Genomic DNA, 23,318 nt, shown 5'->3' with positions numbered 1-23,318 from the left:
CACAATCTGGATCAGATCCAGCTCAAACTTTTCAGGTGATAGTGAGTGTGAGTCTGCACCTCATTTTCAAATATGAGAGTGATTGGGGCATGCTTAATTAAAATATAATGTAAAATATACATTTAGTAGGCGTTTCAACAATATGTATATGTTGCGGACATGAACGAGCATCTTCAGCGTCTCAGCATGTCATTTACATCCTTCAGACGTTGTTTCAGTAAATGCTTCTGGAATGCTTCTGAAAAAGTTCTCACATCTCATTTAGGTCTGTCACAATTTATTTCCAGTAAATATGCTGGGAGCATAATCATGACAAATATGTTCTACTTCTGGGGGGGCCAGGCTCCCCAACTAACCCCTCAACCCCCTGCCAATTTAAGCACTTTTTTAAGTTGATGTAAATTCAGATTCTAACTTTTCAGCTACTTCGCAGTAGAGCTGCACAGTATGGCCAAATTAGCCGAATGTTCAGGTCTTCTTTTTAAGAAAAACCTCCTCTACACCACTCCATCAGGAAGCTGTATCTTATATTTTTAATCAAATTTATACCAAGTTGTAGAGATTTCCTATCAGTTTGAGTTTAAGGAAAATCATTTTAGACATTAGAAAATGGCTGTTTACTCACCAATGTAACTAGGAGTCTGGTTCAGATGATGTGTTCAAACTCAAAACTGGCTCTAACATTTTTCTTCTTCTACTAAGGTGGATTAGAGCTTTTTTGTAGAACACAGCACCGACTACTATACAGGATGGACCCAGCAGTCAGTATGTATTACCGATTTCAAAATGTCTCTATTCAACCAGACGTGTGGTTCCGTGACATGTCAAACATCCGGGTGGCACCGGGGTGTCCAATCAGATTTCAGGGAAGTCCAGTGCAATAGTGTGCCTTGATACAAAGAGTGACGACATGATGAGTCAGAAAAAAACGGTCACGTGACTCATGGTGCCATACTGGGTTCAAAATTGCGTTCGCGGTTAATCTCTCTGCATGTAAATCCAGCTATTTTATTTATTTACTTGCTGAAAATGCCGGGTTGTTGTGTATTTGGAGGCAAAATAGACACAGCAAGGGCTTCAAGATGTACAGATTCCCTTCAGATCTGAACAGAAGAAAAATTTGGGAAAATAAAGCCAGCTGTGTGGGATGGAAGCCAACATCATCAAAGTTTTGAGAGATAAATTTATTGTTCAGTCCCATGTACAGTAAAACTCACCTAAACTGTAATCGTATAAACTGGATATTCACAGTCACCGGACAAAAACAGTCTCAAAGTTTTTGTATTGTTTTCCATGTAATAAACACCATATATAACAGATTTTGTACAGTGGATTTTAGCTCACATTGGATAAAATGTCCTGTCCGATCACAATGTATTTCCATTAAACTCCTCGCATGTGGGACCGGAGTCATTTCTGTGATTAAAAGCCTGACAGTTTATTTTTTTCACACCGTGCTCAGACTCAGATCCGCAGCCTGACGTGTAGGCTGTGGGCTGCATAGTGAAAGCACTATGCTGCTTTCACTGCTTTTGCAGTGCGCACACTGTTTACATTTTGATAATGGATCATATACATTTGGCCGACAAAAAAAATTTCAGAGGAAATTTTGACCAAGCTATTAAATGAGGCGCATGTCCCGAATCAGGATTCCTGCAGATGTTCAGCGCATCCTGACTGTAGCTAATCTGTTATATACATATCCCTCACATCGGATCGCAATGTATTTCCATTAAAAACCCTGAGCAGTCTGGACGTGCACAGTAACAGAGGTACAAATTAAAGTTCAGCTCTGAAACTTGCTGATTTGAGGAAAGTGGGACCGGAGTCATTTTCATGATTAAAAGTCCGGCCGTTTATTTTTTTTCAAACAGTGTTCAGACTGGGACCTGAAGCCTGATGTGCACCTGTTAAATCAGACACAAACAGCTGTGATTTGACACTTTTCTGCTTTCAATCCTGCATCTGCCATCATATGATAATAGTTTTTACAGTACGCACTGATTACAAATGGATCAGAAAAGTCCGCAACTTTACGGCATGAAATCAGTAAAAGAGGAAATTGTACAGCTTACCTTTGATTTGTAGGTGAAGATTGTGGAAAGAAAAGCTTGTTGAGGGTCAAATTAGTCCAGAACAAAACATAATCCAGAGACGGAGAACTTTAGACTGTCATGCACGTCATTGCATGACACGGAGTTACAGAGCTGCAGCTGCATAAATCAGACTTTAAATTAAATAAATCATCATAAATTGTAAATTTAAGTAAATTTGATAGCGTAACTATTTTTCTATTTATTTTGATTGCACCTCTACCTGGATGTGTTGCTGTATGTGGTTAAATGATTTTTTTTAAAATGTTGAAAACATTAAAGGTTCATTCAGTAGTTCAGCGCAGTTGGAACCAAAATGGCGCCATGTTCTGAGTTGACGCCACTCTCTCTATCTAGGCACACTAGTGCAACCCAGTAACACCCATGCCAGGAATTGTTCAACACTTGACATTTCCTTTTTCATTGTGGACTCCAAATTTGGCACTTCCTGTTTCAGTGTTAACTTGCCACTGAGTTCCTGCAAGATCTCATCTGCCAATCCAGGAAGTGTCGATCCAGGAAGTGGACTCCCAGTACCATGAGCGAGCTTCGCACCGCTGTGCATTGTTTCGCTTGTATTAAATTCAAAAGCCCACAAAATCCACAATCTGGATCAGATCCAGATCAAACTTTGTCAGGTGATAGTGAGTGACAGTCTGCACCTCAGTTTCAAATATGAGAGTGATTGGGGCATGTTTAATTAAGATACCATGTAAAATATACATTAAATGGGGGTTTCAGTGTTAAATGTAAATGGCCACAAAATCTGTAATCTGGATCAGATCCAGTGTCATAGACTGATCGGCCCCCGCTAAAAATCGGTCCGCCTTGCCTTCACTGCGCATGCGTCATCAGCCGCGGTTCACTGATTATCACCTTGTTTCTGCTTCACACTGCACTCCAGTCATCATCTGTCTCAGTGACAGATATTTGAAGCTTTTGTACAACAATCGTTCCACGTAAATTCAGCAGTATTTCATAATAAAAGATGGAGGAAGTGCTCAGAGCGCCACAGCTACATGGGCTGCTAGCTGTTGCATTCACTGCACCTCCATCATTTCAAAGCATCACAGATTAACCCCTCGTTTCTGCTTAAAACTGACTTTAGAGTAATTTAAGAGGTTTTACCTTGTCACCTCATGGTTAATAATCCCATTAATCCATTTGATCACTTTGGGTGAAGAGACTCAGTCTCAGACGAGCTGCTGATGCTCCGAAATGACGCATGAGCAGCGGAGACAGGGCGGACCAATTTTTAGGGGCGGACCGTTCGGTCTGCGACACCTGATCAAACTGTCAGTTGATAAAGATACCATCCTTCATAACACTCCCCAATATGAAAGAAATTCAATTTTTTGTGACAGAATTATCAATTTTTGAACATTTGTTCAATGTTAAAGGATAGGGATTTTTCCAAGATTTTTCCTGACTTTGACCTTTGACCTTGATAACAATCAGTTCTTGCCTATCAGGTTATGAATGCTCTGTAAAAATTTCATAACGATACATGAAAAATTGTGGGTTCCAGGCTGTTCACAAACAAACAAACAAACAAACAAACAGGGGCAAAAACATAACTTCTGCCGGAAAGTAAAAAGTTGGGAGGGGGGGACAATTTATTCTAAATATCAGGATTAAATAATCAAGTTTACAGCCAGTTTTCTTGAAATAAATCAGGGGACTGATACATGAACATTTCACCCACTAAATGTCTTGGACTTTATTTACACCAGAGGTCTCAACCTGATTGCAGAAAGGGCCAAGACGGTGCAAATTTTCTTTGCAACCACCCACTCCCAGGTGATTTCACTGATTTCATCTGCTCAAAGTCATGTTAATCATTGAAATCACCCGGTGGAGTGGGTGGCTGCAAAGAAACCCTGCACCCACTTGACCCTTTCTGAAATCAGGTTGAGACCTCTTGTTTACACCAATCATTCAGAAATACAAAATGTGGTAAATCTGTGCCAAATCAGCACTTCTCAGAAATTGAGTGACCATGCTGGGAGGAGGTGTGTGAGGGAAGCCACCAAGACATCAGGCAACTCTACAGGAGGACAACTCTGCCTTTATTTATTTATATGTGCATTTTACAAATTATACTTTTCTAATATGGTGTTGGTTGTACTTAAACAAATGTTATGTTAATGTATATGGAAATACTTTATCTTAGTTTCATGTGATGATCAAAATAATGATTGAAGGATTTGGTGATGCCCCAAAAGATTTTTCAGATTTCAAAGTGGGCCCTGGCGTTCATACGCCTATGAAGGGTTGATCGAGATGTTTCCAGCAGCTGGACTTTTTGTTCGTCTTCAAGACATTTAAAGTATTTAAAAAAAAAAACAATTGAAGTCCTGAATGAGTTTCTTGGACGAGTAAAACTTCTGAGTATCACCCACACAGATGACAGAGATCCTTCATTGATGGGTTCTTGACAGATCAGCGAATTTTATGTTGACACACAACCACACTTTACATCACTCACAGTTGTTCTACTGGTTTTCGTGCCTGCACAAACAGTGCCACGCCCTGACAGACGCACCTCTCTCACCTCCACACAGGCCAGGTGCAAGGAGCACAGACGGGGAGGGGAGGAGGTCATTATCCCCCAGGGAGGTGGAGCAAAAGGGGAGGTGAAGAAAGCAGATGAAACATATTGACGTGCTGCTTTGAAGCCTCCTGTGAGTACTGAAGGTAAGTCACTCGAGCACGTTCCAAAACCTTCCAGATCTATGAATACACTGTGTTTTCCTGAATGACACCACGGTTGCATTTGAGACTTTTATCATGTGGTGAAGTTGGTAGAAGTCTGTCGGACACATTGAACCGCAGTTGGAAACAATCCTGTAAAAAAAATAAAATAAAAAATTTGCATGTGTTTTTCCAGGAGCTTCACAGAGTTAAAACGCAGCTTTAAATCGCATTTGTAAGAAGAAAAACAATTGATTTTAAGCCTGTGATCTGTTGTGACAGTCAGCTGTGTCAGTGCAGGGTCCGGTACAAACGTGCACAGTGAAATATTGATCTGCAGCCACGGGACAGAAACATTTTAGAATGTCAACACGCTGAATGATCCTTTCAGTCCACAATATACTGCCTAGTATATTCTGTCAGTCAGCAGACTTTGGTGGCATTCCAGATGTCCTCCAGCCTGAGGCTGAGAGGAAAAACAAAGCCGCTTTTCCTTTATTTGGACCTGCATTGTTGTCTTTCAGCTATGGACGGTGTGTTGGACGAAGCGGCCGTGTTGTGCGTGTGTAAAGTGGCCTGCGGTCTGATCTTTCTGCCGTCTCCGACCGCTTCCTTCAGCCCCGTCAGCTTCTGTTGCTGCTGCCTCCTGATCTTCACAGACATCTTGGTCTCAGGTGAGGAACAGGACCCAAAAACAACAATAAAAAAAAAAACAAATACGAGGGTAGGCTGAAAAGTTCTAAGTCTCACTATAATGCAGTTAATGCATTACTCCTTCATGGGGAGCCTTAGAACTTTTCAGCCTACCCTCGTATGTTTACACTGAAGGCGGCTCACTTGTTCTACGAAAAAGCTTCTGCTGTTTGATCATAGTCAGGTCCATAAGTATTTGGACAACGACAATGTCTGTAATGTTGCCTCTGTACACCACTACAATGGGGACGACTTAAAACAATCCAGATGTGCTGTTAGAGTCGACTCTCCACTTTAATTCAAGGAGTTTAACAAAAATATTGCTTTAACTATTTAGGAATTACAGCCATTGTTGCTCTGTTTTACAAGTACAGTTGTATGCAAAAGTCTGGGCACCCCTGATATTTTCATGATTTTCCTTTATAAATTATTGTTTGTCTGGATCAGAAATTTCAGTTAAATTCATCATATAGCAGATGAATACACTGATATTTGAGAAGTGAAATGAAGTTTCCAGTATTTACAGAAAGTGTGCAATAATTATTTAAACAAAACTAGGCAGGTGCATAAATTTGGGGACATTGTCATTTTATTGATTTGAATGCATTTAGCACTAATTATTGGAAAAAGCTCATTGGCCCTTGACCTCCTTACACAGGTGAATCCAGTCATGAGAAAGGGTATTTAAGGTGGCCATTTGCAAATGTTTACCCTCTTTGCATCTCTTCTCATGAGTGGCAACATGGGAGCCTCTAAACAACTCTCAAATGACCTGAAAACAAAGATTGTTCAACATCATGGTTTAGGGGAAGTATACAAAAAGCTATCTCAGAGATTTCAGTTTCCACAGTGAGGAACATAGTGAGGAAATGGATGACCACAGGCACAGTACTAGTTAAGGCCTGAAGTGGCAGGCCAAGAAAAATCTCAGATTAGCTGAAGCAAAGGATGGTGAGAACAGACATAGTCAACCACAGACATGTCCCAAAGACCTATTAAATGATCTTGCTGCAGATAGTGTCTCTGTGCATCGTTCAACTATACAGCGCACTTTGCACAAAGAGATACTGTATGATGCTGTAATGCAGAGGAAGCCTTTTCTGCGTACACACCACAAGCAGTCGCCTGAGGTATGCTAAAGCACATTTGGAAAAGCCAGCTTCATTTTGGAATAAGGTGCTGTAGACTGATGAAACTAAAATAGCCATCTCAGTCCCCAGACCTGAATATGATTGGAAATCTGTGGTGTGATTTTAAGCGGGCTGTCCATGCTCGGAAACCAACAAACCTGAGATGTTTTGTGAAGAAGAATGGTCCAAAATATCTTCAGCCAGAATCCAAACTCTCATTAGAAACTATAGGAAGCATTTAGAGGCTGTTATTTCTGCAAAAGGAGGATCTACTAAATATTGATGTATTTTTCCTGTTGGGGTGCCCAAATTTATACACCTGCTTAATTTTGTTTATAGAATTATTGCACACTTTCTGTAAATCCTATAAACTTCATATCAATTCTCAAATATCACTGTGTTTTTTTTTCTGCTATATGATATATTTAACTGAAATTGCTGATGCAAACAACCAATGATTTTGTCAGAGTTGAGCCTGGTGCTAGAGAACAACTCAAATTATTGCTCAAATTATTTTCCTGATCAGAGAGAGCCAGCATGACCCTCGTCACTGTCCGTCAGTCAGCTCTGAAGCCCACTCTGCTCCTGAATTTATTTACACACAGACATATTACAAAACAATATACAAGGCACAGCTGTGTTTCTTCAGTCAATTCATATTTGTATCACTTTGCACCTGGAGGCACCTTGTGGTCTTGCTCAGACAGATAGTAATTGTTCTTCAAATTGAAACACTACAGCGCCAGCCTTGAACTAGTGTACAGGCTGTGTTATTCTTTGCTCAAGGCCAAAATATTAATCTGTGTTCGACAAAAACATAGCTCTAGCAAAACAGTCTGCGCATTCATTCACCAACAAATGTTACTTTTCTCATGGCAGCAGTTGTAATGATTACTTCAACAGTTCAGTGTATATTTCTGCTTTGACAATGAGTGATTATTTAGAAGAATAATGTTGCATGAACTCTTACACATGCATATATGTACACTCAACAAAAATATAAACACAACACTTTTGGTTTTGCTCCCATTTTGTATGAGATGAACTCAAAGATCTAAAACTTTTTCCACATACACAATATCACCATTTCCCTCAATTATTGTTCACAAACCAGTCTAAATCTGTGATAGTGAGCACGCTGAGATAATCCATCCCACGTCACAGTTGTGCCATATCAAGATGCTGATTAGACGCCATGATTAGTGCACAGGTGTGCCTTAGACTGCCCACAATAAAAGGCTACTCTGAAAGGTGCAGTTTTGTCACACAGCACAATGCCACAGATGTCGCAAGATTTGAGGGAGCGTGCAATTGGCATGCTGACAGCAGGAATGTCAACCAGAGCTGTTGCTCGTGTATTGAATGTTCATTTCTCTACCATAAGCCGTCTCCAAAGGCGTTTCAGAGAATTTGGCAGTACATCCAACCAGCCTCACAACCGCAGACCACGTGTAACCACACCAGCCCAGGACCTCCACATCCAGCATGTTCACCTCCAAGATCGTCTGAGACCAGCCACTCGGACAGCTGCTGAAACAATCGGTTTGCATAACCAAATCATTTCTGCACAAACTGTCAGAAACCATCTCAGGGAAGCTCATCTGCATGCTCGTCGTCCCCATCGGGGTCTCAACCTGACTCCAGTTCGTCGTCGTAACCGACTTGAGTGGGCAAATGCTCACATTCACTGGCATTTGGCACGTTGGAGAGGTGTTCTCTTCATGGATGAATCCCGGTTCACACTGTCCAGGGCAAATGGCAGACAGCATGTGTGGCATCGTGTGGGTGAGCGGTTTTCTGATGTCAGTGTTGTGGATTGAGTGGCCCATGGTGGCGGTGGGGCTATGGTATGGGCAGGCATCTGTTATGGACGAAGAACACAGGTGCATTTTATTGATGGCATTTTGAATACACAGAGATACCGTGACGAGATCCTGAGGCCCATTGTTGTGCCATACATCCAAGAACATCACCTCATGTTGCAGCAGGATAATGCACGGCCCCATGTTGCAAGGATCTGTACACAATTCTTGGAAGCTGAAAATGTCCCAGTTCTTGCATGGCCGGCATACTCACCAGACATGTCACCCATTGAGCATGTTTGGGATGCTCTGGACCGGCGTATACGACAGCGAGTACCAGTTCCTGCCAATATCCAGCAACTTCGCACAGCCATTGAAGAAGGAGTGGACCAACATTCCACAGGCCACAATTGACAACCTGATCAACTCTATGCGAAGGAGATGTGTTGCACTGCATGAGGCAAATGGTGGTCACACCAGATACTGACTGGTATCCCCCCCAATAAAACAAAACTGCACCTTTCAGAGTGGCCTTTTATTGTGGACAGTCTAAGGCACACCTGTGCACTAATCATGATGTCTAATCAGCATCTTGATATGGCACACCTGTGAGGTGGGATGGATTATCTCAGCAAAGGAGAAGTGCTCACTATCACAGATTTAGACTGGTTTGTGAACAATATTTGAGGGAAATGGTGATATTGTGTATGTGGAAAAAGTTTTAGATCTTTGAGTTCATCTCATACAAAATGGGAGCAAAACCAAAAGTGTTGCGTTTATATTTTTGTTGAGTGTATATATGGAAAATAGAGAACAGAATCAAAAACAAGATCAAAGGCAGTTCATCAAAGTAAAGGCATTAACAATCATCAAAGTAAAGACAAAGACATTAATATTTGATAATAATATTGACAATATATAGAAAACTATCATTATTCCCCCTTGTTTATCGAATTTAATGTCTACATTCTCAACATCATCATTGTAGAAACATCAATAAACTTACAAACAGTGTACTTAACCATCATTATGCCCCATTTGGATGGGGTGACATGATTCAGCATCCAATAGCAATAACGCAATATAGTAACGGGCCAGTAATAAGCCATTAACTGTGGTGGAAATCATCCGTTGAGCCATTGATCAAGCAAGAGGTCAAATCACAATACTTAGTAAGCTAGTTACCCCAGTACATTCAATAGTAAGAATTTAAAGGATGCACATTCATCATACAACACAATTCAACGTTTTCCATCAGATACACATCCGTCGAACACCATTTCTTTGTATAAATATTTAAACTGATTGATATTTGGATATCGTTGGAGTTTCTCAGGTAGCTTATTCCAATTTTTTGGCCACAAATAGACAGACAGAAGCATTTCCTGGTCATCCTTGCGCCCGCAATTTTTAAAATGATACAAACCCCTTAAATTATATATTCCTTCTCGTTGCATAAAATATCCTTGAATTCTGAGAGGTACTTGCTTAATATTTTCTTCTTCTTTTTTTTTACTTTAAACATCAATCGAACAGTCTTAAATGAAATCATGTCAAGGAGTTTAAAAATCTGTGATGTAATAAACAGTGGTATGATCCAGATAACCTGCATTATAAATTATTCTTAATGCTCTTTTTTGAAGGTTGAATAATGGTTGTACTGTAGTTTTGTAGTTATTGCCCCATACTTGCACCATAAGTCAAGTAAGGTGCAATCAATGTGCAATACAGAGTATGTAGTGATTTGCCATCAAGAATGTGCTTTGCCCTGCTTAATATTGCCGTACGTTTTGATACTTTCTTTTGACTGTTGAATACGCGTATGTGCTTTCCAGTTGATTCTGTCATCGATGACCACACCTAACGACTTTTTCTCTTTGACAGGTTCCATATTTACCCCCTGTATGTTTAACTGTATTCGTCCATCTTTTTTTATGGTTTCCAAATAACATTATTTTACTTTTTAGACCAATTTAGTGACAGTTTGTTCATATCGAACCATCTCTTCAACTTTATCATTTGTGATCCCAGATCATCTAGTAATTGTTGCAAATTATCCTCTGAACAAAATAAGTTGATAACATCTGCAAAGAGGCCTGCTCTAAACAGATCCGAGACTTTACATAAATCATTGATATACAATATGAATAACTTTGGTGCCAACACAGAACCCTGAGGAACTCCACAAACGATGTCCGGATATGAAGAATAGCAGTCCCCAAGTTTAACAAACTGTTTCCGGTTATGTAAATAGCTTTTAATCCAATTCAAAGCCACTTCTCTGATCCCATAAAGCTCCATCTTTTGAAATATGTTGTGATTGATTGTGTCAAAAGCCTTTTTTTTTTCCATTATGTCAACAAATAATCCTATCACTATTTTCCTTTGGTCTACATGTTTATTAATCTCTTCTATTGCATCTAAACCCATATTGACTATCATTAAGCAAGTTGTTTTGTTCAATAAATTTATCAAATCTGTTATTGTAAAGTTTTTCCAATATCTTTGAAAATTGTGACACTAGAAAGACACAGGCCGATGGTTTTAGTAAAAAGATGCTTGTCACCAGATTTGATTAAAGGTATCACTTTCTTCTGGTCTGAATTGTAACATGGTTCATATATTTTTTCATACCACCACACAGTAAATGCCACAATCACAGCATTAATTGTCAAAACCAACATCAGGGTGCGAAGTTTGCATCCTGCTCTGGCAGCAAAGCTCTCCATGGCTAAAACAGTGTTTTGAACAACCTGTTGATATTTCTCTCCTTCTGTCCCTGTGTTGTTTTTTTTTTTTTTCTTTCAAGGGACAGAGAGAAACTACAGTTCTGGTCTTAAAGATGTCTTCTTTCTTTGGTGACAGTTCAAAAGGTGCAGTTTGTCTGGGCTTAGGGGCTGAAGGGGACAGTTCACAGTCTCAGTTCAGTTCATCAAGGGACTGAGGGAATCTGGAACTAATTTTATGTTATTTCCCTTCAGCTGTAGTGCATAAATCTGTACTATCATCAGTATGTGTAAGGCATGCTGCAAGTGGAATTAAAATAATGTGTCATGTACTCTGTCCTGTGCCCTGTTCTTGACGTTTTCTTCAAACACAGGTGCACAGGAATAGAACAGGATAGTCTTGTCTCCCGTTCTCAAAGATGCAGTTTCGTCTGCTTTTTTCTCCTGGTCTGGTCACGTCAGTGCTGTATTTGAAGCTTGTAGTACATCTGCTTCTGATCCTCATTCAAGTTGACAGGCCTCTCCCTGGTCACAGCTGGTTACTCATCTGCTTCAGGACCCTGGTATCTGCTTCAACCTCTGGTCTTTGTCTTTGTTCACTCCTGGTCACTCTCTGTCTCTGTTATGATGCGATTCCAGCCGTGGCTGGGCCTATAGGCCATCAGCCGACACTGTTACACGTCACTCCCCTTGTCTAGTTCGGGATCATTCAGGTATCTTTGTCTTTTGCAGTGGGATAGATGCACCCAAGATGACCTCTCTGCAATTTTCACTGCAGAGGGGGTGGTTAGCAGCACTTGGAATGGACCTTCCCACCTCGGAGATGACCAGTTCTTTCTCTTAATAGTTTTTATCAGAACCCAGTCGCCAATCTGGATCTGATTCTCAGGGCCCTGCACAGAAATAGGAGAGTCTGGTATCATGTTAGCGTGTATGACATTCTTATGGGATAACACACATCCCATATAATCAACTAATCTCTCATCCTCACTTTCCTCCCTATCAGACCCAGCTATTTTCTGTAAATCTGGTATTCTATAGGGCCTGCCGTACAAAATTTCGAATGGCGTAAGGCCAGTCTCTGAGCTGGGTGTTATACAACCGCTGGCAATAATTATGGAATCACCGGCCTCGGAGGATGTTCATTCAGTTGTTTAATTTTGTAGAAAAAAAGCAGATCACAGACATGACACAAAACTAAAGTCATTTCAAATGGCAACTTTCTGGCTTTAAGAAACACTATAAGAAATCAGGAAAAAAAAAATTGTGGCAGTCAGTAACGGTTACTTTTTTAGACCAAGCACAGGGAAAAAAATATGGACTCACTCAATTCTGAGGAATAAATTATGGAATCACCCTGTAAAGTTTCATCCCCAAAACTAACACCTGCATCAAATCAGATCTGCTCGTTAGTCTGCATCTAAAAAGGAGTGATCACACCTTGGAGAGCTGTTGCACCAAGTGGACTGACATGAATCATGGCTCCAACATGAGAGATGTCAATTGAAACAAAGGAGAGGATTATCAAACTCTTAAAAGAGGGTAAATCATCACGCAATGTTGCAAAAGATGTTGGTTGTTCACAGTCAGCCGTGTCTAAACTCTGGACCAAATACAAACATGGGAAGGTTGTTAAAGGCAAACATACTGGTAGACCAAGGAAGACATCAAAGCGTCAAGACAGAAAACTTAAAGCAATATGTCTCAAAATTCGAAAATGCACAACAAAACAAATGAGGAATGAATGGGAGGAAACTGGAGTCAACGTCTGTGACCGAACTGCAAGAAATTGCCTAAAGGAAATGGGATTTACATACAGAAAAGCTAAACGAAAGCCATCATTAACACCTAAACAGAAAAAAACAAGGTTACAATGGGCTAAGGAAAAGCAATCGTGGACTGTGGATGAAAGTCATATTCCGTGATGAATCTCGAATCTGCATTGGGCAAGGTGATGATGCTGGAACTTTTGTTTGGTGCTGTTCCAATGAGATTTATAAAGATGACTGCCTGAAGAGAACATGTAAATTTCCACAGTCATTGATGATATGGGGCTGCATGTCAGGTAAAGGCACTGGGGAGATAGCTGTCATTACATCATCAATAAATGCACAAGTTTACGTTGATATTTTGGACACTTTTCTTATCCCATCAATTGAAAGGATGTTTGGGGATGATGAAATCATTTTTCAAGATGATAATGCATCTTGCCATAGAGCAAAAACTGTGAAAACATTCCTTGCAAACAGACACATAGGGTCAATGTCATGGCCTGCAAATAGTCCGGATCTTAATCCAACTGAAAATCTTTGGTGGAAGTTGAAGAAAATGGTCCATGACAAGGCTCCAACCTGCAAAGCTGATCTGGCAACAGCAATCAGAGAAAGTTGGAGCCAGATTGATGAAGAGTCCTGTTTGTCACTCATTAAGTCCATGCCTCAGACTGCAAGCTGTTATAAAAGCCAGAGGTGGTGCAACAAAATACTAGTGATGTGTTGGAGCGTTCTTTTGTTTTTCATGATTCCATAATTTTTTCCTCAGAATTGAGTGATTCCATATTTTTTTCCCCTCTGCTTGGTCTAAAAAAGTAACCGTTACTGACTGCCACAATTTTTTTTCCTGATTTCTTATAGTGTTTCTTAAAGCCAGAAAGTTGCAATTTGAAATGACTTTAGTTTTGTGTCATGTCTGTGATCTGCTTTTTTTCTACAAAATTAAACAACTGAATGAACATCCTCTGAGGCCGGTGATTCCATAATTTTTGCCAGGGGTTGTATGCATGTACAGTCTCACCAAATCCAAACAATAAACCCAATTTTTTCCTGTTTCTTCCATACATTTTCTGAGCTTATTTTTAATTGTTCCATTTGTTCTTTCCACTAAACCTGCACTTTGAGGATGGTAAGCACAATGTGTTTTTGCATTTATTTTCAAATGTTCTATTAAATGTTGGATGATTTTATTTACAAAATGTGTACCATTATCACTGTACATTGTTTCAGGTATTCCATGTCTTGGAATTTTGTCTCTACAAAGTATCTTTGCAACTGTCAGAGCATCTGCATGTTTAACAGGGAACACCTCTACCCATTTGCTATATGCATCAATCAATACTAAGCAATATTTTTTCCCTCACATTGGTTCAATTCAATAAAATCCATGTGGATTATTTGAAACGGGTATTGAGGTATTGGGAATTTTCCTAATTTTGCCCTCTCATTTCCCTGCAGGTTATGTTTTGCACAAATTAAGCATGCCCTGCAGTAGTGTTTTGCATATGCCTGAAGCCCGAACGTTAAAAAAATGAGTATAAATTGAGTATTTATCAGTATTTACCAGTCCAACCATAATCCCCCCTGTTGGGACATGGCACAGCCCATGTCTCAAAACAGTAGCCCACCTGAAGAGGCTGCGGGACAGGACCGGTTTGTTCGCGGATCAGGAATAAATGCCATCAGCATTTTGGTGGACATTGTGACGCATTAATTAGCAAAATTGATTGAGTGGATGAATGATAAGCATTGATTAATATCGATTATTATGTGCAGGCCAATCTTAATATGACAATTCAATTCCCGACAATAATCCAATACTCCAGTTAGATCAATACACTGCCTACCATGTAGGTATACGGGCAAATTTGACCCCACCACAGTATCCCAGTGCCATACCCTCATGTCCTAGTGAGTCAGAGTGTCACAGAGACAAGGTCGAGTAATCGTGACTGGGCCTGCCTTAGGTTGTTCCAGGGTTGAAGATGGGGTCTTACCCGTCATGGGCTCGCAGAATTCCATACTGGGCAGGGGTTCCAAGGGGTGGGGGAACACCCATTAAGAGTTGTCATGTCTAAACAACTTTAATTGCACAGAACATCAAACATACAGGATCATTGAAAGTGAATTGAAGTATCTTTTAGTAATTTATCCCAGAATAGAACTGTTGGATTAATGAATGCTTAAACACCAATAATAAATATAAATAATGACAGAATCTGATACATAAACAATGTTTGGTTTGCAGGAATAACTATGGGTCAGGATGGACAATAATCATGGGAAAAGTTGTCCAACAATCTCTGTCCTTTAAGGCCTAACTTAATCTGCATACATTAACTGATAATTAATAAGCATTTCATTGGTCATCAATGCTTTATGAAAGCCTGCAGCTTCTTATTTGATTTGCAGCAGGGGTTAGTTGCATCTCATGAGAGTTCACATTATTTCAATCAGAACATTTGTTGCTTCTACATTGCTGTCAATTCACCCTCACCAACATTAATGCTTTCAACAGGAGCACTATAAACATGTTACAATAATCAACCCAGTTTTACTGTTCACACACTGTACAACCTTCTGCTCTGCTCTTCGGCTGGAGTGATGAATTACACTTTGTTCCCAAAACAAACCACGCTTCAAAAATAGAACACTGAGTGTATTTGGTAAACGTAATGCAAAACAACATTAAAGCTGGAATTGATTACATCAAATAAACAATATCTCTCTAAATTTAACAGTTATAAGCATATTGAAAATAATCGTATTAATCACATGTAAAACCCCTGTGATTCATGTGTTAAAGCACAACAAAATTCCGCTGCAGTGTTTCTCAATCTCTCAAGCAGTTGTGGGGGTGTGGAGTGACAGGGAGAGGAGGAGGAGGAGGGGGAGGTGCACATTTAGAGCTTCCCTCAGCATTTGTGTGTATACACGCTTCTCCTCCAGCACCCCAGACCAACTTCAACTTCGTTTTTTTTTTATATAGCGCCAAATCACAACAAACAGTTGCCCCAAGGCGCTTTATATTGTAAGGCAAGGCCATACAACAATCATGAAAAACCCCAACGGTCAAAACGACCCCCTGTGAGCAAGCACTTGGCAACAGTGGGAAGGAAAAACTCCCTCTTAACAGGAAGAAACCTCCAGCAGAACCAGGCTCAGGGAGGGGCAGTCTTCTGCTGAGACTGGTTGGAAAAGAACCAGGAAAAAGACATGCTGTGGAGGGGGGCAGAGATCGATCACTAATGATTAAATGCGGAGTGATGCATACAGAGCAAAAAGAGAAAGAAACAGTGCATCATGGGAACCCCCCCACAGTCTACGTCTAAAGCAGCATAACCAAGGGATAGTCCAGGGTCACCCGATCCAGCCCTAACTATAAGCCTTAGCGAAAAGGAAAGTTTTAAGCCTAATCTTAAAAGTAGAGAGGGTATCTGTCTCCCTGATCTGAATTGGGAGCTGGTTCCACAGGAGAGGAGCCTGAAAGCTGAAGGCTCTGCCTCCCATTCTACTCTTACAAACCCTAGGAACTACAAGTAAGCCTGCAGTCTGAGAGCGAAGCGCTCTATTAGGGTGATATGGTACTACGAGGTCCCTGAGATAAGATGGGACCTGATTATTCAAAACCTTATAAGTAAGAAGAAGAATTTTAAATTCTATTCTAGAATTAACAGGAAGCCAATGAAGAGAGGCCAACACGGGTGAGATATGCTCTCTCCTGCTAGTCCCCGTCAGTACTCTAGCTGCAGCATTTTGAATTAACTGAAGGCTTTTTAGGGAACTTTTAGGACAACCTGATAATAAAGAATTACAATAGCCCAGCCTAGAGGAAATAAATGCATGAATTAGTTTTTCAGCATCACTCTGAGACAAGACCTTTCTGATTTTAGAGATATTGCATAAATGCAAAAAGGCAGTCCTACATATTTGTTTAATATGCGCTTTGAATGACATATCCTGATCAAAAATGACTCCAAGATTTCTCACAGTATTACTAGAGGTCAGGGAAATGCCATCCAGAGTAAAGATCTGGTTAGACACCATGCTTCTAAGATTTGTGGGGCCAAGTACAATAACTTCAGTTTTATCTGAGTTTAAAAGCAGGAAATTAGAGGTCATCCATGTCTTTATGTCTGTAAGACAATCCTGCAGTTTAGCTAATTGGTGTGTGTCCTCTGGCTTCATGGATAGATAAAGCTGGGTATCATCTGCGTAACAATGAAAATTTAAGCAATACCGTCTAATAATACTGCCTAAGGGAAGCATGTATAAAGTGAATAAAATTGGTCCTAGCACAGAACCTTGTGGAACTCCATAATTAACTTTAGTCTGTGAACGATGAATTCTAAAACCTGACTGAACCTCTTCAAATAGACCATTTCTCTGCAGGTGATCAGTTAGCTGTTTTACAACTACCCTCTCAAGAATCTTTGAGAGAAAAGGAAGGTTGGAGATTGGCCTATAATTAGCTAAAATAGCTGGGTCAAGAGATGGCTTTTTAAGTAATGGTTTAATTACTGCCACCTTAAAAGCCTGTGGTACATAGCCAACTAACAAAGATAAGTTGATCATATTTAAGATTGAAGCATTAAATAATGGTAGGACTTCCTTGAGCAGCCTGGCAGGAATGGGGTCTAATAAACATGTTGATGGTTTGGATGAAGTAACTAATGAAAATAACTCAGACAGAACAATCGGAGAGAAACAGTCTAACCAAATACCGGCATCACTGAAAGCAGCCAAAGATAACGATACATCTTTGGGATGGTTATGAGTAATTTTTTCTCTAATAGTCAAAATTTTGTTAGCAAAGAAAGTCATGAAGTCATTACTAGTTAAAGTTAATGGAATACTCAGCTCAATAGAGCTCTGACTCTTTGTCAGCCTGGCTACAGTGCTGAAAAGAAACCTGGGGTTGTTCTTATTTTCTTCAATTAGTGATGAGTAGAAAGATGTCCTAGCTTTACGGAGGGCTTTTTTATAGAGCAACAAACTCTTTTTCCAGGCTAAGTGAAGATCTTCTAAATTAGTGAGACGCCATTTCCTCTCCAACTTACGGGTTATCTGCTTTAAGCTACGAGTTTGTGAGTTATACCACGGAGTCAGACACTTCTGATTTAAAGCTCTCTTTTTCAGAGGAGCTACAGCATCCAAAGTTGTCTTCAATGAGGATGTAAAACTATTGACGAGATACTCTAACTCCCTTACAGAGTTTAGGTAGCTACTCTGCTCTGTGTTGGTATATGACAATAGAGAACATAAAGAAGGAATCATATCCTTAAACCTAGTTACAGCGCTTTCTGAAAGACTTCTAGTGTAATGAAACTTATTCCCCACTGCAGGGTAGTCCATCAGGGTAAATGTAAATGTTATTAAAAAATGATCAGACAGAAGGGAGTTTTCAGGGAATACTGTTAAGTCTTCTATTTCCATACCATAAGTCAAAACAAGATCTAAGATATGATTAAAGTGGTGGGTGGACTCATTTACATTTTGAGCAAAGCCAATAGAGTCTAATAATAGATTAAATGCAGTGTTGAGGCTGTCATTCTCAGCATCTGTGTGGATGTTAAAATCGCCCACTATAAGTATCTTATCTGAGCTAAGCACTAAGTCAGACAGAAGGTCTGAAAATTCACAGAGAAACTCACAGTAACGACCAGGTGGACGATAGATAATAACAAATAAAACTGGTTTTTGGGACTTCCAATTTGGATGGAAAAGACTAAGAGACAAGCTTTCAAATGAATTAAAGCTCTGTCTAGGTTTTTGATTAATTAATAAGCTGGAATGGAAGATTGCTGCTAATCCTCCGCCCCGGCCCGTACTACGAGCATTCTGACAGTTAGTGTGACTCGGGGGTGTTGACTCATTTAAACTAACATATTCATCCTGCTGTAACCAGGTTTCTGTTAGGCAGAATAAATCAATACGTTGATCAATTATTATATCATTTACCAACAGGGACTTAGAAGAGAGAGACCTAATGTTTAATAGACCACATTTAACTGTTTTAGTCTGTGGTGCAGTTGAAGGTGCTATATTATTTTTTCTTTTTGAATTTTTTTGCTTAAATAGATTTTTGCTGGTTATTGGTGGTCTGGAAGCAGGCACCGTCTCTACGGGGATGGGGTAATAAGGGGATGGCAGGGGGAGAGAAGCTGCAGAGAGGTGTATAAGACCACAGCTCTGCCTCCTGGTCCCAACGCTAGACAGTCACAGTTTGGAGGATCCAAGAAAATTGGCCAGATTTCTAGAAATGAGAGCTGCTCCATCTAAAGTGGGATGGATGCCGTCTCTCCTAACAAGACCAGGTTTTCCCCAGAAGCTTTGCCAATTATCAATGAAGCCCACCTCATTTTTTGGACACCACTCAGACAGCCAGCAATTCAAGGAGAACATGCGGCTAAACATGTCACTCCCGGTCTGATTGGGGAGGGGCCCAGAGAAAACAACAGAGTCCGACATTGTTTTTGCAAAGTTACACACCGATTTAATGTTAATTTTAGTGACCTCCGATTGGCGTAACCGAGTGTCATTACTGCCGACGTGAATTACAATCTTACCAAATTTACGCTTAGCCTTAGCCAGCAATTTCAAATTTCCTTCAATGTCGCCTGCTCTGGCCCCCGGAAGACAATTGACAATGGTTGCTGGTGTCGCTAACTTCACATTTCTCAAAACAGAGTCGCCAATAACCAGAGTTTGATCCTCGGCGAGTGTATCGTCGAGTGGGGAAAAACGGTTAGAGATGTGCACGGGTTGACGGTGTACACGGGGCTTCTGTTTAGGGTTACGCTTCCTCCTCACAGTCACCCAGTCGGCCTGCTTTCCCGACTGCCCGGGATCCGCCAGGGGGGAACTAACGGTGGCTAAGCCACCTTGGTCCGCACCGACTACAGGGGCCTGGTTAGCTGTAGAATTTTCCACGGTGCGGAGCCGAGTCTCCAATTCGCCCAGCCTGGCCTCCAAAGCTATGAATAAGCTGCACTTATTACAAGTACCGTTACTGCTAAAGGAGGCCGAGGAACAGCTAAACATTTCACAACCAGAGCAGAAAAGTGCGGGAGAGACAGGAGAAGCCGCCATGCTAAATCGGCTAAAAGCTAGTAGCTACGCAACCTAGTGGATTCCTAAAAACACGCAAAGTGAATAATGTGTAAATAATTTAGAGGTGATTCAGCAGAAGGAGTGCTTTAGTTAAGGCACCAGACAGGCCATGAAGCAGCACAAGTAACGCACGGCAACAGCGAACGCACGACAACGGTGCAAAAATAAAATAAAAATCCACTAGACAGGCTGTGGAGCAGCACAGGTAACACACGACAACGGTGGTAAAAAAAATAATAAAAATAAAATAAAAATCCACTAGACAGGCCGTGGAACAGCACAGGTAACGCACGACAACGGTGGTAAAAAATAAAATAAAAATCCACTAGACAGGCTGTGGAGCAGCACAGGTAACGCACGACAACGGTGGTAAAAAAAATAAAAAAAAATAAATAAAAATCCACTAGACAGGCCGTGGAACAGCACAGGTAACGCACGACAACGGTGGTAAAAAATAAAATAAAAATCCACTAGACAGGCTGTGGAGCAGCACAGGTAACGCACGACAACGGCGGCAAAAAATAAAATAAAAATCCACTAGACAGGCTGCGGAGCAGCACAGGTAACGCACGACAACGGCGGCAAAAAATAAAATAAAAATCCACTAGACAGGCTGCGGAGCAGCACAGGCAACACACGACAACGGTGGCAAAAAACAATAAAAATCCACTAGACAGGCTGTGGAGCAGCACAGGTAACGCACGACAACGGTGGTAAAAAATAAAATAAAAATCCACTAGACAGGCTGCGGAGCAGCACAGGTAACGCACGACAACAGTGGTAAAAAATAAAATAAAAATCCACTAGACAGGCTGCGGAGCAGCACAGGTAACGCACGACAACAGTGGTAAAAAATAAAATAAAAATCCACTAGACAGGCTGCGGAGCAGCACAGGTAACGCACGACAACAGTGCTAAAATAAAATAAAAATCCACTGAACAGGCTGTGGAGCAGCACAGGTAACACACGACAACAGTGCTAAAAAATAAAATAAAAATCCACTGGGCAGGCTGTGTACCAGCACAGGTAACACACGACAACAGTGCTAAAAAATAAAATAAAAATCCACTGGGCAGGCTGTGGAGCAGCACAGGTAACACACGACAACAGTGCTAAAAAATAAAATAAAAATCCACTGGACAGGCTGTGGAGCAGCACAGGTAACACACGACAACAGTGCTAAAATAAAATAAAAATCCACTAGGCAGGCTGTGGAGCAGCACGACAACAGTGCTAAAAAATAAAATAAAAATAAAAACGAAAGCGTTAGCAAGCTAGTTAGCTTGCCAACGCTGATGAAAGTTAGCTGATAAAAGTGCTCCGTCGCGATGTTTCGACCGTTAGAGGTCTTCTTTAGGCGTTGGAGCACGGTGAAAAAGTAAAAAAAAAAAAGTAAAAAAAAGTAAAAAAGTCTTGAAAAAGACTGTTAATTCAAAGAACTCAAACAGCTCAGTTCAAACAGCTAACAGATACAGCAGAACACCGCTGTGCTCCGGAACAGGAAGACGACGATCTCACCCCAATCCAAACTGGGGTGATGAGGATGAGAGAACCCCAGAACAGAAGAACAGAACCCCACAACTGCAGCAAGCATGACAATCATGCAAAATAAACCAACTCTTCTCAACCAAAAAAAAACATCCACAGGTCCAACAATGACCTGTGTCCCATTACACTCAACATATTATATACACATGTATACACGTAGAACTCAAAGGAACTATTAATTACAGTGCCCTGATAGGAGACTTTTCATGCCAACCTTCTATCAGGCTGTTTGAGGCCTGAAGATCAAGAACCGGGTGTCAATTCACAGTCTCACAATCCATTTTTAATAGTCCTCAGAGAATCTACCACAACCACTGCTCCGTTCTGTCTGTTATGTCATCAAAAAATAATTAGCTGACCAGTCAATTAACAAATTTTTTTTTTCCTTTTAGCAGTATTTAATATGTATACTGGGGAACTGATTTATAGAAATGTTTTATAACCCCAAGTCTTTATTGCCTAGATGAGCCTGTTTCCAAACAGTTTATGAATACTTGCAGGAACTCATTGATCTCAGTGGTCAGTTCCACAGTAGCTCATTCATGATTCATGATTACTGAGGCAAGATTCACCAAATACGGCAATGTTCAGTTGAAATAATCAATCTGAATTTTCTTGTTCCAGACAGACAGTATTTACTGTTTTTGAGTTATCATCTTAACAAGCTGAAAGAAGAAAAAAAAAATTTCATTAATAGGTTTATTTCAGAATTTTTCCCTTAAAGAATCTACCCTTTCACCCTGGACACTAACTCACATACACGTACAAAATTGATTAATGTGCATTCGTTTCTCAGTATCTTAACTACACACTTTAAAATTCTGGAGTGCCAGCAACTGTGACCTTGACAGTATTAACTAAAACAACTCACAATAAATATACACAATTTGCCTGTACAGTGACAACAGAATAAAAAAGTGAGAAAAAATTGATTTAAACAAGTATAATCTTCTAGAAAAGAAAGAATTGCAACCTTATGTGTACATAAACAAAATTCATGTTGAAAACGGAGAACTCCTTATCTTTGCGAGTGTGTACATTCACGCGCAAAGTGTCCATTCTTCCCACACTTCCAACATGTCAATTTCCCTCTTTATTTCACGCCCACGGGCTTTGCCTCTGGCTGCTCCGTGGCGCTGACCTTTGCCCTTTCCTGCAAAATACACTTCTTCCTCACATTTTTAAGTGTTTAGATGACCCTGGATATTTAATCTCCATGTACTAAAAATCATTAGACTGTGGCTGTGTGTCATGTTTGCTGTGAAAACAGTTACCCATTTTAGCTGTTCGTGGGGTTATCTCATAGGGAGATCTAAACGAACGGGCTGTTGTTCTTTTTTCACTGTTTGGTCGCCGGTCAACCTGAAAAGTGTCACCACTTCGACCTGTGAGAGGTGGGAGACCTTGCTTAAGGCTTCTTTCCAGACTCGTAGGTTTGCAAACAGGTGTGGTGCATATAGAATGTCCACAAATTACTTCACAGTTCAGGTGGCTTCGTTTAATGTCTGCGGGTTAAAACAGATGCCAGGCCACCCCGTGATTCACACAAACACATCACCGCACTTCAGCTGTTATCACGTTTTAACTCCGCTGTTATCACTGCTCTGCACCAACCGTTTTTTTATATTTCCTGTGGACAATATTAAGGGAATGATTATTCCCAGAATTTTACGGCCCGCCCACCGAAGGTTTTACCGACCCGACCCTGTACAGTTTTTACGCGCTGTTCCGGACCTGAAAGTGGTC

The 23,318-nt window shown here is 40.6% G+C and overlaps 1 protein-coding gene across 2 annotated transcripts in view; it reads left to right on the top strand.

Annotated features, from left to right (window-relative positions):
* Positions 1-23,318, top strand: part of LOC117506692 — a 33,878-nt gene that overhangs the window by 4,205 nt on the left and 6,355 nt on the right. Inside the window, exons 2-3 of one of the 2 annotated variants that reach the window (XM_034166244.1) lie at positions 4,658-4,790; positions 5,312-5,461. In XM_034166244.1, coding sequence (XP_034022135.1) covers positions 5,314-5,461 — 148 coding nt within the window. In that variant the 5' untranslated portion in view covers positions 4,658-4,790; positions 5,312-5,313. Of the gene's footprint in view, positions 1-4,538; positions 4,791-5,311; positions 5,462-23,318 lie in introns of those variants that run through there. The other variant, XM_034166245.1, reaches the window with a different exon arrangement.

The sequence above is a fragment of the Thalassophryne amazonica genome, chromosome 3 (genome assembly GCF_902500255.1).
Source record: "Thalassophryne amazonica chromosome 3, fThaAma1.1, whole genome shotgun sequence".
NCBI lineage: Eukaryota > Metazoa > Chordata > Actinopteri > Batrachoidiformes > Batrachoididae > Thalassophryne > Thalassophryne amazonica.
Note: the sequence above shows the minus strand (reverse complement) of the source record. Positions and strands in the feature narration are given on the sequence as shown.